The sequence below is a fragment of the Phallusia mammillata genome, chromosome 1 (assembly GCF_965637545.1).
Source record: "Phallusia mammillata chromosome 1, kaPhaMamm4.hap1.1, whole genome shotgun sequence".
Taxonomy (NCBI): domain Eukaryota; kingdom Metazoa; phylum Chordata; class Ascidiacea; order Phlebobranchia; family Ascidiidae; genus Phallusia; species Phallusia mammillata.
The window spans coordinates 1,950,455-1,964,164 of NC_137252.1; the positions used below are offsets into that span (position 1 = coordinate 1,950,455).

The 13,710-nt window shown below is 36.3% G+C and overlaps 1 protein-coding gene across 1 annotated transcript; it reads right to left on the reverse strand.

Annotated features, from left to right (window-relative positions):
• Nucleotides 1-5,302: 5,302 nt before the first annotated feature.
• On the reverse strand, nt 5,303-6,304 carry LOC145233510 (uncharacterized). The gene is made up of 4 exons (XM_080098254.1): nt 6,020-6,304; nt 5,793-5,955; nt 5,669-5,732; nt 5,303-5,595 (listed from the first exon to the last, which is right to left on the reverse strand). The coding sequence occupies exons 1-4, from the start codon at nt 6,085-6,087 to the stop codon at nt 5,411-5,413; spliced, it is 480 nt and encodes a 159-aa protein (XP_079954380.1). The 5' UTR covers nt 6,088-6,304; the 3' UTR covers nt 5,303-5,410.
• Nucleotides 6,305-13,710: the final 7,406 nt, after the last annotated feature.

Consider the following 13,710-nt stretch of genomic DNA (forward strand, 5'->3'; position numbering starts at 1 on the left):
GCTTTTGTGTTAAGCTTTGAATGTTTTATAAAATATTCACCTTTGCTCAGAATTCTCCTTGTGTTGACATCGTAGTCCAGAAATTGATATGACATCACCGCTGAACCCTTGTAAAATCTAGTGGTGATAACAGGTGGCCACATCAATGAAGTTTTTATGTTATCATTGCACAAGTTTGTTTCATCCAGAAAGCGTTTGCATTGGTTTATATTTGAACCGACTTTGACGTAATTCCGACACCAACTACTCCTTGAGTATGAGTATTCAACACCTAACACATACAGATATAGTTTGAATGCATTATACAACAATCACTGAATAACAGATTTAAACTTTACCTGGCTCGTCAGGCAATCTAAATATAAACTTAGATTTAAGATCGAAAAACGCCGTTTCCAACACTTTGAAAATCATCATACGACATCCACTCCTAGCTTGAAGAGAATTGTTGAACTTCCAAACACATCGCTGTACTTCATGTTTTTTATGGGCGGTACTAGAAGCCAAATAACCTGATGTGTTTGAAATTGGCATAGAAAGGCAATAGCTTCCTGCCAAGCTCAAGGAAACTGCAAATAACACAAAATGTTGGTCAATTTTTATTAGGTGCATGTCCAGTAAGTCTTGTATTATTAAAAGCATCTTTCAATAAACCGGACTCACCGGCCACTCGAAATGCTAGAAACAGATGTAGATAAAGAGAAGACATTTAAAAACAGGGTAACAGAAGTTGAGCTGATCAAATACATTTGACAGAAAACCTGACTCTAAAACCAATGCAACGCCAACCACTTACAAGTGCAAAGTGGTGATTATTTTCAGCTGCAATAAACTATTTTAATGTGTTATTGTTTTGTTGAGCAAACTACAATTTAAAAAAGTAAATTTAACGCAATTCTGTTTATGGCGCGAAGGTCGTCAAGTGTCAAAGAATTCTTTCGCCGAAACTCAAATTCATATGTCATGGCAAAAAATTACCCAAATGAGACCTATTATTAAGTGCTATGACGGTAATTTGGAAACGTTTAATTGTCTTAGGGCAGGGAAATAGTAAGTCTGAACGCCATTTTGTTAAAAGATTATGCAAAATCGGCTATCCGCTAAGAATATCAATGCAATGGTTTCACAAGTACCTATTCTCACACAATGGATATTCTTTCTAGTTCTCTTAATAATCTCTACATTAATTTATCTTGGTGATGTTTTATTTTTAGAATGTTGTATCGAATTAGGATCAAATCAGGTACGCATAATCGAGGAATGATAGTGCTTTACTTCAAAGGCTGGTTAACCAAACGGCGAATTTTTAGTATGATGAAACATAAATGTTACAACACCGAAACAAGGTTTGGAACTAAGAAGAAGATAAAAAATAAAAATCACACCATGAAATGTTTACAAATCATAAAAAGCGAAAGTTCTGGAGATTGCATCGCAAACAGTAGAACACGATTTGTCAGAAAACATCATTTTAATTCTGAGTCGGTTCATTAAAATCCATGTATTCGGGAATAGGCTGTTGTATTGGGATAAGATAATCATCGTTGTCGTGTCCTGATGCAACATCCACAGTGGCATAGTCTGCAAAAGGTTTCAGATGCTTAACATGACAAACAGGTTTTATAAATTTCTGTACCGTGGTGTGACAGAGGTGGTGAAGAGGTGACATTTTGTCCTTGTTCTTCAATCACCATTTCAAAAGCGGGACGCAAACTTCGCGATTGATAATTTTGTTCTCGGTATTGGTCTGAATTGATGTTTCTATGTATGAATTGAAGGCTTGATTAAAGTGCCTTGCGCTCAGCAAATATTTTTTAGATAATATTTTACAGTTGTCAACAAATCAATACCAAAACACTGCTATCGCAAAACATGTGTTTTGAATTAAGAAAATCACTGTAGGTAATAATATGAGAAGTGAATCTTCATAGAATTTAGTTGAAAGGTTCTTTATGTTATGAGAACAAAACATTGAAATACTGACAAGTCTTACCTTTCGTAATCTCGCTGCTTTAGACACAAAGCGACGATAATTAGCACACAAAAAATCGCCAAAACAAATGTCGCTGCTGCTATGACAATAATATCAGTCACGGAAAGTCCTGAAATATCATAAAAGCATTTAGTGAATATATTACTGCTACTTGTTCCCGAAATCAACAGTATGCAAATTAAAACAAATTGTATCGATGTTTGAGTGGAATGTTATGGATGTATGCTGATTATATTGCAGTACAGTTAGTTAAAACGAAATGGGGGATAAACATATAGGGAATGGCAGAATAAAATCTGTGTTTATTGGGTAATTAAGGATCCAATCAAAAGTACCTTTTAATGTGTACTGTTCGTCGTTGTAAATGCTAGATTCTTTTATGCGGTTCCATGCTATAAAAAATAGAAAGCGAATTAAAAAAATCAAGATCGTGTTATTTGAACGTGGTACTGTACGCCAAACAACCTGAAGTGTTTGAAATTGGCAGAGAACGGCAACAACTTGCTACAAACCTCGACGAATCTGCAGAAAAAACATAATAGTATAAACGAGTAAAAATGTGTAATGCTCTTTCAGCAGTTTATATTACACAATAGTTTGTCAATCCTCAATAAGTGCATGCTTAGTAGTGATTTTTTAATAATATCATTAAATAAACGCGAGAAACTGGCCAATCCATGTGCTATAAACAGCGATAGACAAAGAGAAAGCATTTCAAAAGCAAGTAACAACAGTTAAGCTGACAAACCACCCTGAATCTCAAGCCTATGCGATGTCGCACAGTCAACCGCAAACGTGTGATTATTTTCGACTACACCAAACTATTTCGAGGTGTTATCTTTTTATGGAGTAAATCAAAATTTAAACAGGTAAATTTAAAACCTGCAATTTCATCAAGAAAAAAATCGTCAAGTGTCCAAAAAGCAATCTTGCGCTGAAAGTCAACTTCATATGCGATGGCATAAAATTACTAAATGTGACTTACTTATCCATCTTTCGACAGAAGTGTTATTATGCGTTGATGTCTTCGATCTTGACACCACTTAAATAAAACAAATGTTTGTTCAGGCGTTAAAGTACGAATTTTAACCACTTAATTGAACAGAGTAATAAACTAAAATCCAGTTGTCCATTCCATTGGAACAGACACAGTTTTGAACTGAAACATGAAAAACATACTCTAAGACAAAAGCTCTGATCTATAATAAACTATAAGACAGACAGCTCCTAAAAGCATTCTAACGTCGTCCACTGAAACAAACTTACCGATATTGCGATCAACATTTGATACGTTCGCCTCACAGTCAATAAAATCAAACGACATCGCAGCAGAAAATAGCGCAAAGTCTGTTTTGATCACTGGAGGCCACATCACAGATTCTTGTATAACATTTTCACACAAGTCTTGTCTTTTATCTCCAGGTTTGCAGTTCGTCAAGCTGGAACCAGACTTTACATAAATACGACAGGAAGGACCCTTTTGCCACCACTTTCTGCCTACGACAATAACACAATAGATATTCTGTATTGTTGGCAAGACCATGTAGCAGATACATACCTGGGTTATCCGGTGTATAAAAATTGTAATGGTTTGCCGTATGTCCAACAGTGTCGGATTGCAAAACCTTAAATATCAGCATAAGATTAGTTCGGTTGGGAATATTGTAATCAAAATTCCAGATGCAATGGTGCCTAGTATATCCAGTTGCGTGTATCAAGTACCCTGAGCTGTTTGAAGTAGAAAGTCGGAGGCAATAACTTGCAGCAAAGCTGATGAAAACTACAACAAAATATTTAAAGATAATTATACTTAGACGCAATCTTAAATACTGATGGAGTAGAAAAACATTCCCTTACCACTTGAAATGATGCAAATATGTTTAATGGAACGCTGAACAGGGTTTAACGTAAGGAAAACAAACATTGTCAAATCGCTAATTTAAAACAGAATAAAAAAGTTAATTACATCTTACAAAATCTGTATAATATCGCATAAAATGGTCCTTGGATAAGTTTACGGTCACATAGGCCAGAGGAACCAATGCAGTCTGATTAACATTTGTCTCCAGAAATTTAGGCTCCTATCAGCACAGACTCTTATACTAATACAAATCATATACACATGAGTTTACAGACTTTACATTTTAGTGCACGATTCACAATTGCAGACTTAATGGCATTACACATCCACTTTTAATCAGTTCACTGCGTATTAAAACAACAAACATTTAACTTTACAAACCTGAAATTAGTAGGGGAAAAGAAACAGTAACAACATTCTTTTTATTTTCGTCAATCGGGATATAGCAAGGCAGACAACCTGGCGATTTTTTCCTAACTTCAAACGTCCATCAATGTATTTGTCAATCAGGTCAAACCAAACATTTTTACATTGGGTTTGACTTTGATGGAGTTTATGGAGCAACTTAATTGTCATGCAAATCCAATGCTCGGAATATGCGCGGTCACCATTGTGTGTTTAATGCATGCAAAATAACTAATTCACTGTCGATGTATTTATAGGTGCAAATGATTTTTTTGTCTTTAAGTAGATGATGTGGAAGTGGTTTGACCTTCTGAACGTGATATTTGCAACACACATTCATACCTATTCCAGTGCCTGTCTAATTTGCAAAAAAAACACACTATATGGAACTGTTTCTGGGTTGTAAAATTAAACCGATGCCGAAAAACGAGCAAAAACAAATCATGCTATAATGCTCAAGCTAGTGTTTTTATTCCTTCAAGCGGTCAAATGCAAGGCTTTGCCGTATTAAACGATTTGACCAAACAGGTAATATAGCAACTCCTTCCGAATTTTTTTTTTTTCTATCGAAATAAAAAATTTACTGTGAAAACCACTGGCAGCAGTTTTTACATGTTTAACACGTAAAATCTACTGCGACTTTCACAGTAAAAAACTACGTGTATTTTCACGCAGAAACAAAAAAATACGTGAATTTCACCGTAAGAAATACGTGTCCGATCTCAGTAAAATGTACTGCCATAATCACTGTAAAATTTACGTGCTAAACCACTGGCAGCAGTTTTTACCCCAAATATACTGGTAAATTTTACTGTAAAAATACCTGTAAAACACTGCACCACAATGACTGTCAAGTACATGTTTATTCTAACAAACACCAAGTAATATGCAGTGAAAATCAAGCAGCAGTATTCTGTGCAGACTGGATTAACCTGCCAAGGGCCAGTACTTTTGGGTGCGTTCCACCTACACACCTTCGTTTCCCCTTAGTCCCTGATCCATTGATTTAGTACCTGCACGAAAGATAATGTTTGTTGTTTTACAAGAACCAAATACTTTTAAAGTTCAGTTTTCCAAATAGAGTTTTAAGTATCAAAATTAAACCTTGTCAAATATATTTATACCCACATACACACACATATATATATTTATTAACAAGATCTTACTAACCGTTGGATAAATTCAAGAGATACCTGTGAACTTCGAGGATACTCTATGTTAAACACGCAGAATGAGCAAAAGAGGCCAGCGAAAGCTGTAAAATAGTCACAGTATTCATAAATCTGGTTTCTTTCGACAATTAGTAAGAACTTGTTGCCTGATGCCGGTGAATTGCCTGGAATTGTAAAGAGCAACACATCATCAGACTAAATAATTGAGCACACATTACCATTTATAACATATCATACCTGTAGCAATTACAAAATGATTTGGGTCACCATTTTCAATTGTGTCCTGCAGCAGTGAGTCATCCTGTAAAATAAGCAGATATATAAAGATACGAAATACAAAATGTACAAATTATATACATACTTGAATGCACTTTAAAATTTGTGATTGATTTTCATTGAAGTAACTGCCCAGAAATTCCAAAATTGAAACACGCAGTGGCACTTTGTTTCCAAGAATTTTGCATTCCAACTTTATTTTGTGAATGGTGGCAGCAACTAATGGCTTTGCCATTGCCTTTAAAGCTCTGCAACAAATGTGTAAGGTTACCAATAACATACAAGTATTCTAAGTTTGAAAATAATCATTACTTGTATATGTGGAAGCTTCGATTTGACATTCTCACTGGAATTTCCTTGGCATCATAGGACAAAGCCATAAGTTCCTCATAATGTTGAAGTAGACATGATGATTATTGACTTTATGCACACCATGTTGTGGGGGAAAATGAGGCAATTTAGGGTAAACAACAAAGTACAGTTTGGATTCTACAATAAAAATGGCATGTATAACTCCCACTTGTAAATCATACCCAAATTTTGATAAAACAACAAGCATGCCTGCAACATAAGTGAAACCTTGGAATTTTGCAGAAGTTAGCATAACACATTTCAATAACCACCATTTTGAATTACAGTCATTATTTACACACATTTTACATGTCTCCAAAGAACATACAAAATTATAATCATTATCCATATTCCTAAAACTTGTTTTAACACAATAACCATCATAATACCGGTATGAGTAAGGCTGGCCAAGTTGTTTACATACCACTTACCCGTATTGACGTCTTACATAGCTACTGGATTGCAAGTTCAACTTGTAAACCTTAATTTGTTACTTATGCACAAAATTGGGATTCAAAATTATGCAATAGACGTAAAAACGTAAATTCACACTTTGCATTTAATCAAGCAGACTACATCAATTCGGAGACAACTTTGCCCGTAACTTCTGAGAGAACCCTCTCAGACAAAAAAGAAAAAAGAAATTGCGCGATTGTGATTGGTTGGCTTTCCTGCACCAACGAAACCACGCCGTTTTTACGGAACAGCATGCGTAAAACGATTTTACTGAAAAATCTTACGCGGCCGCACACAGTAAAATTTACGAACTTTTTTAACAGTGTATGTCATCAATGAAAATTAACACAACAGGCAAATTCTAGAGTTTACAACTTGTACAAATCATTGTAAACAGTTTTCTTATCAGTTGATGGATCGGCGGATTTGTAAATAACATTGATTTCGTCTGTTCTGCCTCCGTTACAAATGGTTGGCAATGTATCGGCCATGCTGTAGATGCCATTGGAACTCTTTTGTGGCTTTTCTAATCGCCTGAAAAAAGGAAATTTGTCATAAACTCACAATACACCGGAAGTGTTTACTACTGCTTTACCTAGACCTGAAAACCATGAACAGCAATTCTGTGCAAGCGATTAAAAGTAAAATGGAAAGAACCACGACCAGCCCCAGTAGAATTGATGAGCATGAGCTCGCGGAAGACTCTAACGAATAACGAAACAATTTTGTGCTGGTTTTGCTACGTTGATTTTAATTTGCGAAAGAGACATTTAAAGAAACCAACATAAAACTCTCCCGGATTGCAAGTAAAAAAGAAGACATTTTACATTTAGCAATATCCTATTTCCTGTTTTGGATTATACCTTTAAAATCTTTAGGCCTGCTACATTGTGCTGACCTTGGTGTCGTTGTTTGGTCTGTCGATGTTTCTGCAAAACAAATGTCTGTAATTATTATCCAGAGCCCCTAAATGGAACATTGTTTTCCAAACACACAGCTGTACCTGAACTGCAATGACACAGTGATGGGGAGACTCGAGTCAGTGACTCGACTCGAGTCCGACTCGAGTCACCTTTTTAAAAGACTCGACTTGACTCGAGTCTCAGTTGTGAAAAGACTCGACTTGACTTGGACTCGTCTTAGTAGAGACTCGACTCGGACTCGGACTCGGACTCGGACTCGGACTCGTTATTTCACCAACAGAAACGGAAATTTCTCATAATTAATAACTTGTTCAGTTGGCTTCAACCAAACAACAGCAGCAATTTACTGTGCGATGCGATGTTATTTCTGCTTAATTTTAAAGTAACGAAGTCGCTGCTACATTTTGCTAAACTTTCCTACGCTGGCATTAAGCGTTGTACTTATTGCTTGGGTTTTAAGGTAATCGAATGCAGTTACATGCCAAGGCCAAGTATTCACTTTTAAGCGCTTATATTCCTGAACAAACGCTCCAGCGCATGGGGCAAAATATGAATTTTTGGTTTTCTAAAACTCCTTTGAACAGGTTGACGTTCTTTTCCACACTGTTTAATAAGTGTCAATTAACAAGTTTTATTAAAGTTGACCCTACTCTAAGAAAGGGACGTTGATGGGATTTGTTCATTGTCATAAAGCGGTGTTGGTTTTAAGTTAAAAAAGGCGCGAGGGTAGATTAGGGTTGCCATACGTCAGGATTTTCCCTGACATGTCAGGGAATTCAGTGTTTAAATCTGCGTCAAGGAGAAATGTTAAAATGTACTTCAAAGTCGGGAATTTAAGAAAATTAAGATTTATTTTTTGGAATTAATGTACCAAGGGAGAAAGTTTCTGATAGTTAGCTACAACCGCGTCTAGGCTATACCATGAAACGTAAAGAGGTGAATTGGCGGCACGCAGTGTGTGTGCGCGTAACAATACATGTTTGTTACTAGTAGTTTAAGAATATGCGTTAAATACACAAATAAAAATCCGCGTTTCAACAAAACACAGCATTCGATGCTACGTGGGAAATTTTATTTGCTCAAACTGTGTACCTAATATGCAAGGAACTATCCAACAACTAAAAGTTGAATGCGTGAGACAGAAAAACATTTTTACAGTGGCATTTTATTTCAAATTTAGAAAGGTCTTTGTGACTTCAATTGTTTATTTTTTTGTTTTTAAAAAATTAAACTAAACAGAACTTACGCAGAAAGTTAATTGACAAGGATCAGAGTATCGTATGTAACGTTTTCTCCAATCGCCGTCCGTGTGACTTCCGAATATTCTAAATTTATTCCGGAATAGAAGTGTTAGGATCGCAAAAATGGTTTACGCAACGGTTCTCAAACTGGGGTCCGCGGTCGTTTAGGGCATTCTGCGGGGTCCTCGAAAAGGTGGAAGTAATTCTATATTCTTTTTTGGCGTCAGTTTGTGCAACTAGATAGGTTGAAATCAAAGTGAAAGTGGGAATCGACCGTCTCCATTGCTAAACAAAAAAGCTTTATTGCAAAACAACTAACAAAACCGCAATTGTTCGCGCACAATTGTAATGTTTTTGTCTTGTCTGTGATGTCAGATTTAAAACATTGTTATACGAAATTTTGCCTAACTAGCTAAAATCCTGCAATCAACTTTGGTTTTTCTGAAATACACATTTATACTTCCGTTAACACGTTTAAACTTAAAATTTGAGAAAAACTGTGTTCACGCAACCGAGATAAATTTTGTCAGGGATTGTGTATCATCAAAATATGGCAACCCTAAAATAGACTAACTATCTAAACTTTTTTGCTTTTGTGACTTGCATTGAAAACTTTTTGTGACTTGCATTGACTCGAACAGCTAATGACTTGACTCGACTTGAGACTCGAACCGCTAATGACTCGACTCGACTTGAGACTCGAACCCCTTCTGACTCGACTTGACTTGGGACTCGAACCCCTACTGACTTGACTTGACTTGAGACTCGACAGATAGGACTCGTTACCCAACCCTGCAATGACAGTTTACAAATTGATACGATATCACCGCTGAAGACTTGTAAAATCTAGTGGTGATGACAGGGGGCCACATCAACGAAGTTTTTATGCCATCATTGCACAAGTTTGTTTCATTGAGCAAGCGTTTGCATTGATTCACATCTGAGCCGCTTTTGACGTATTTCCGGCACCAACCACTCTTTGAACATGAGCATTCCTCATCTAACACATACACATATAGTTTTAATGTATTATATAACGATCATCGCAAAAAATCTTTAAACATTACCTGGCTCGTCGGGCAATTTAAAAATAAACTTAGATTTCAGATCAAAAAATGCAGTTTCCAACACTTCGAAAATCACCATACGACATCCACTGCTAGCCTGGAGAGAATTGTTAAACTTCCACTCACACTTGTGTACTTCTTGTTTCTTTAACGTGGTACTGTGTAGCAAATAAGCTGATGTGTTCGATATTGGCAGAGTAAGGCAGTAGCTTGCAGCCAAGCCCAACGATGCTGCAAAAACATAACACAGTAGTTTAATAAACGAGTAATGCTCTTCCAGCGGTTTTATTACACAATAGTTTTGTCACTTCCAATAAGTCCATTCTCAGTTGCGCTATTTCTTTAAAATCAACAAATAAACGCGACTTACTGGCCAATCCGAATGCTAGAAACAGCTGTAGATACAGCGAAGACATTTTGAAAGCAAAGTAACAACAGTTCAGCTGACAAACAAACCCGAGTTTTAAGTCTATACAATACCGTAGAGTTGCAACTGCACACCAGAGATTATTTTCGGCTACAACAAACTATTTCAAGCTGTTATTGTTTTATTACGTAAACCAGAACCTAAATAGGCAAATTTCACGGTTCGATTTTATGACGCACAGATGGTCACGTGTCAAAGCATTCTTTCGCTGAAAGTTCAAGTTTGTATCCACAGTTAAACATAGCCAAAATATCAACCAAGAAAACGGCTTTGACGTTATTCCGGTCCAACCACTTTGCTTCTAATAATTAGAAAACATTGTTGAAAACAATACACAAAGCAACATAATTCACCTGGTTGATCAAGCCATTAAAATAAGAACTTAGATAAAGGACAAAAATTCCAGTAATGTGAAAACCATCATGCGAAATTCACTACTTGATTGGTTCGAAATGTAAAACTGTCACCTACACATGTGACCCACATGTAAATATTGCAGAAATTTCTTGACTGTGTCTTTATCCGAGGTTGTAAATATATAATTTTTGCAGAACTGTATTTTGTGTGTTGTCATCAACGTCGAGCAGTTTTGTTTCTCACTCTTTGGATCATGTTTCTATTCCATCGTATGATCAGTTACACCACAGTACGATGTCTTTTCTTAAACGAGGTGAGCAAATATTGAAGTGCTATTCTTGGCTGATTTGTTATTTGTATGCATTTTTGTTTTACAAAAGTAAATGTTTTTACAACTCATGTTATGTCATGTGCGCACAAAGAATTTTGTACCGGTCTTCGACATTGTAGATCTCATGCGCTTGACAAAAAGAAACACTTAATTTAACCATAAAAACAGCCAAATCGTGATAGGTGCTGTCCACTAGTCTAGTCATAGGAGTATTTTTTTTGTTTTTTTTTTGTTTTTTTTTTGTTTTTTTTCTTCACGGGGTTCGAACCCAGGACACTCCCGGGGACGAATCCCGATCAGGTTTTTTTTATGTCTGTATATGGGTCAAGCTCGCCAGGCCATTCGGCCAAGTTCCTGCCCTAGGAGTATATTGTTTATGCCACCGTGCCATTAAGTCGCATGTTGCGCCACTTAGGCGTTTATTGTTCTTCTTGTTCATGCATGATATGCCAACTATAGGCGGTCTTTATTACTTGTCTGATTATTGTATTACTACGCCAAATAGGCGGTGATTACTTTATTATTATTGCATTACTAAGCCAACTAGGCGCCCTCTGCTTTTATTGATCATTGCATGATACGCCAGCTGGGCGTTTTACTATACATTACAAAAGAACGAACAATCGAATCTTGTCGTAGCTTCCGAGCATGGCTCGGTACACGTACGTACTTTTTATTACTTTCCCACGAGGAATGAATACTATTATATTTTATGCGAATGATTATTTATATCAATATATTCCTGAGTACCATCTCAATTTTAAGGTTTAGTCTGAACATCGGCTAGCTTGGGGGCATACCTACATTAATTCACAACTTGATTTTATGCTCTACTTTATCACACATACTCATTTTTTGAACAATTTCGTCGAGTTTAATCAGCCAAGACTACCGCTTCAATTGCCAAGTTTGTTGCTTGCCCAACTGTAACATATAATAATGAATTCGATTCTCAGGCGATAAATACGCTGCTCTACCGCGATTATATGTTCTATTGTTACAAATTAAAACATAGAAAATTTGAAGTAAAATAAATGTCATTATTATTTCGGTACACTGCTTGTTGTTTTATTGTTTCAGAATGAAGTGACGTGTCTCAAACTTCGATTGTGGTCAAGACCAAAGGACATTCAAATTAACCATACTGACATACAAAGAATTTCAGCCTGGAGACAATCCATCTCCAGAAACAAAACGTTACGCTCGAAATGCGATAATCAAATTCGATATTTGGTGTGGTGTAAAATGAATGTTGTTTGTTTTTGGACGTATAAGTTTAAACGTTTTAATGCCTAATGCAGACAATCTCGTATTTGTGCTGTTACTTGTCCATCGTTGTGTAGTTGATCCACAAACTTCCAGAAATCAACAAATTGTCAATTGTGTACTGTTTTCTGTTGTGTATGATATGTATTTTTGTGTGTTACCTTAATGCCCAACACCGCAATGACCATATATTGCTCATTGCTCAAAAACATGGCGGGGGGTATTTGTAGCGATTGCGACATAATTTGTGCAAACTTTGCAATATTTGTTTACCAAAATAGCTCGTTTTTGACTCGCTAGCTCAAAGGCTGCGAGAAAGTTAAAATGTATAGCAACCAACCTGTGTGGAGCTTCCAGGACTCTGTCCTGACAAGACCAGGGGCTTGGGATATTAAGGATGGTGGTATACCTTTCTAATTTGTAGTGACGCGCTTATAACCTTGAGACTCATCAGCGAACATTAACATAAAAAATTGATCACTACAAGCTAACTGCCTTGTTTAACCATAATTATGCTTGCAATAAAAACATGGATCAAATGATTTCAAGTTGATTAAAATATCCGTAAAAATTTTCCAAATTTTTTCAAACTGGAAAGTTGGTTAAAATTATCTTGACTTAATGACCTTCCACCTTTATGTACATTAATATGGATGACACTTTAACTCAACCTATAAAACAATAGTGGAATGTGGGAGCCAAATCCTGCAATATATTAACTTAGTTCATCAACTATGTTCAGTTTGCAAGGGTTTGGCCAAGAGCAAAAGCCATCTATTTGCAAAGGGTTGGTCAATAACACAAAATACAGTACTGTTCGTACAGTAAAAAAAATGATGGCGATAAAACTTGTTTTGATAACAGGATATGCTGGTAAGTAATCTAATTACTACTCTATAGACAATAGTAAAATAAGTACTCTAATACACAATAGTACTTTGACAAAACAATAGTCTGAATACATCCCAACGATTGATTTTTTTCAGGCTTGTTTTCACTGGCAGCCAGTGTTTGCATTCCTCTTCCTAATTCCGAAACGTCAGGCATCCTTGTTCACAGCACCGGATATGGCAAAAACGCAGTGAGCAAGTGTGTCTGGCAACTTAATGACACTCACCACAATAGTTCAAACCGCTTGATTGTTTTCGAAGTTATTGAAACGGTCGTTTTCAGTTTGAAATCTGAGTTCAAGTTTTGGTTGCCTGATGAGCAAGGTAAGGATTTTCTGTATGGTAATACTGAAAAGTAAATGCTCTCTAAACAGAAGAGTAACTATTTTTTTTTGCTCTAATAGCTAGAAAGTATTCGGCGTCTAACAGTCATTGGTGCCGCGCCTACATGAAATCTGGTGCCAACGAAGAGCTATGCAACGATGTTCTCACCGAAAATAATTTATGCGGGAAAAATATGAAAACTTTGTCCACTTGGCCACCAAATTTAACAACTGTGTTTTATCACTCATTTGCGGTGATGTGATACCAAATTTTTGACTGTTCCACGAAACTGGAAAACAATGCAACTCGAACTAAAGGTAATCACATAAAATACATTTAACATTTTTAAACAGCTGTTCGAAGGATTAAT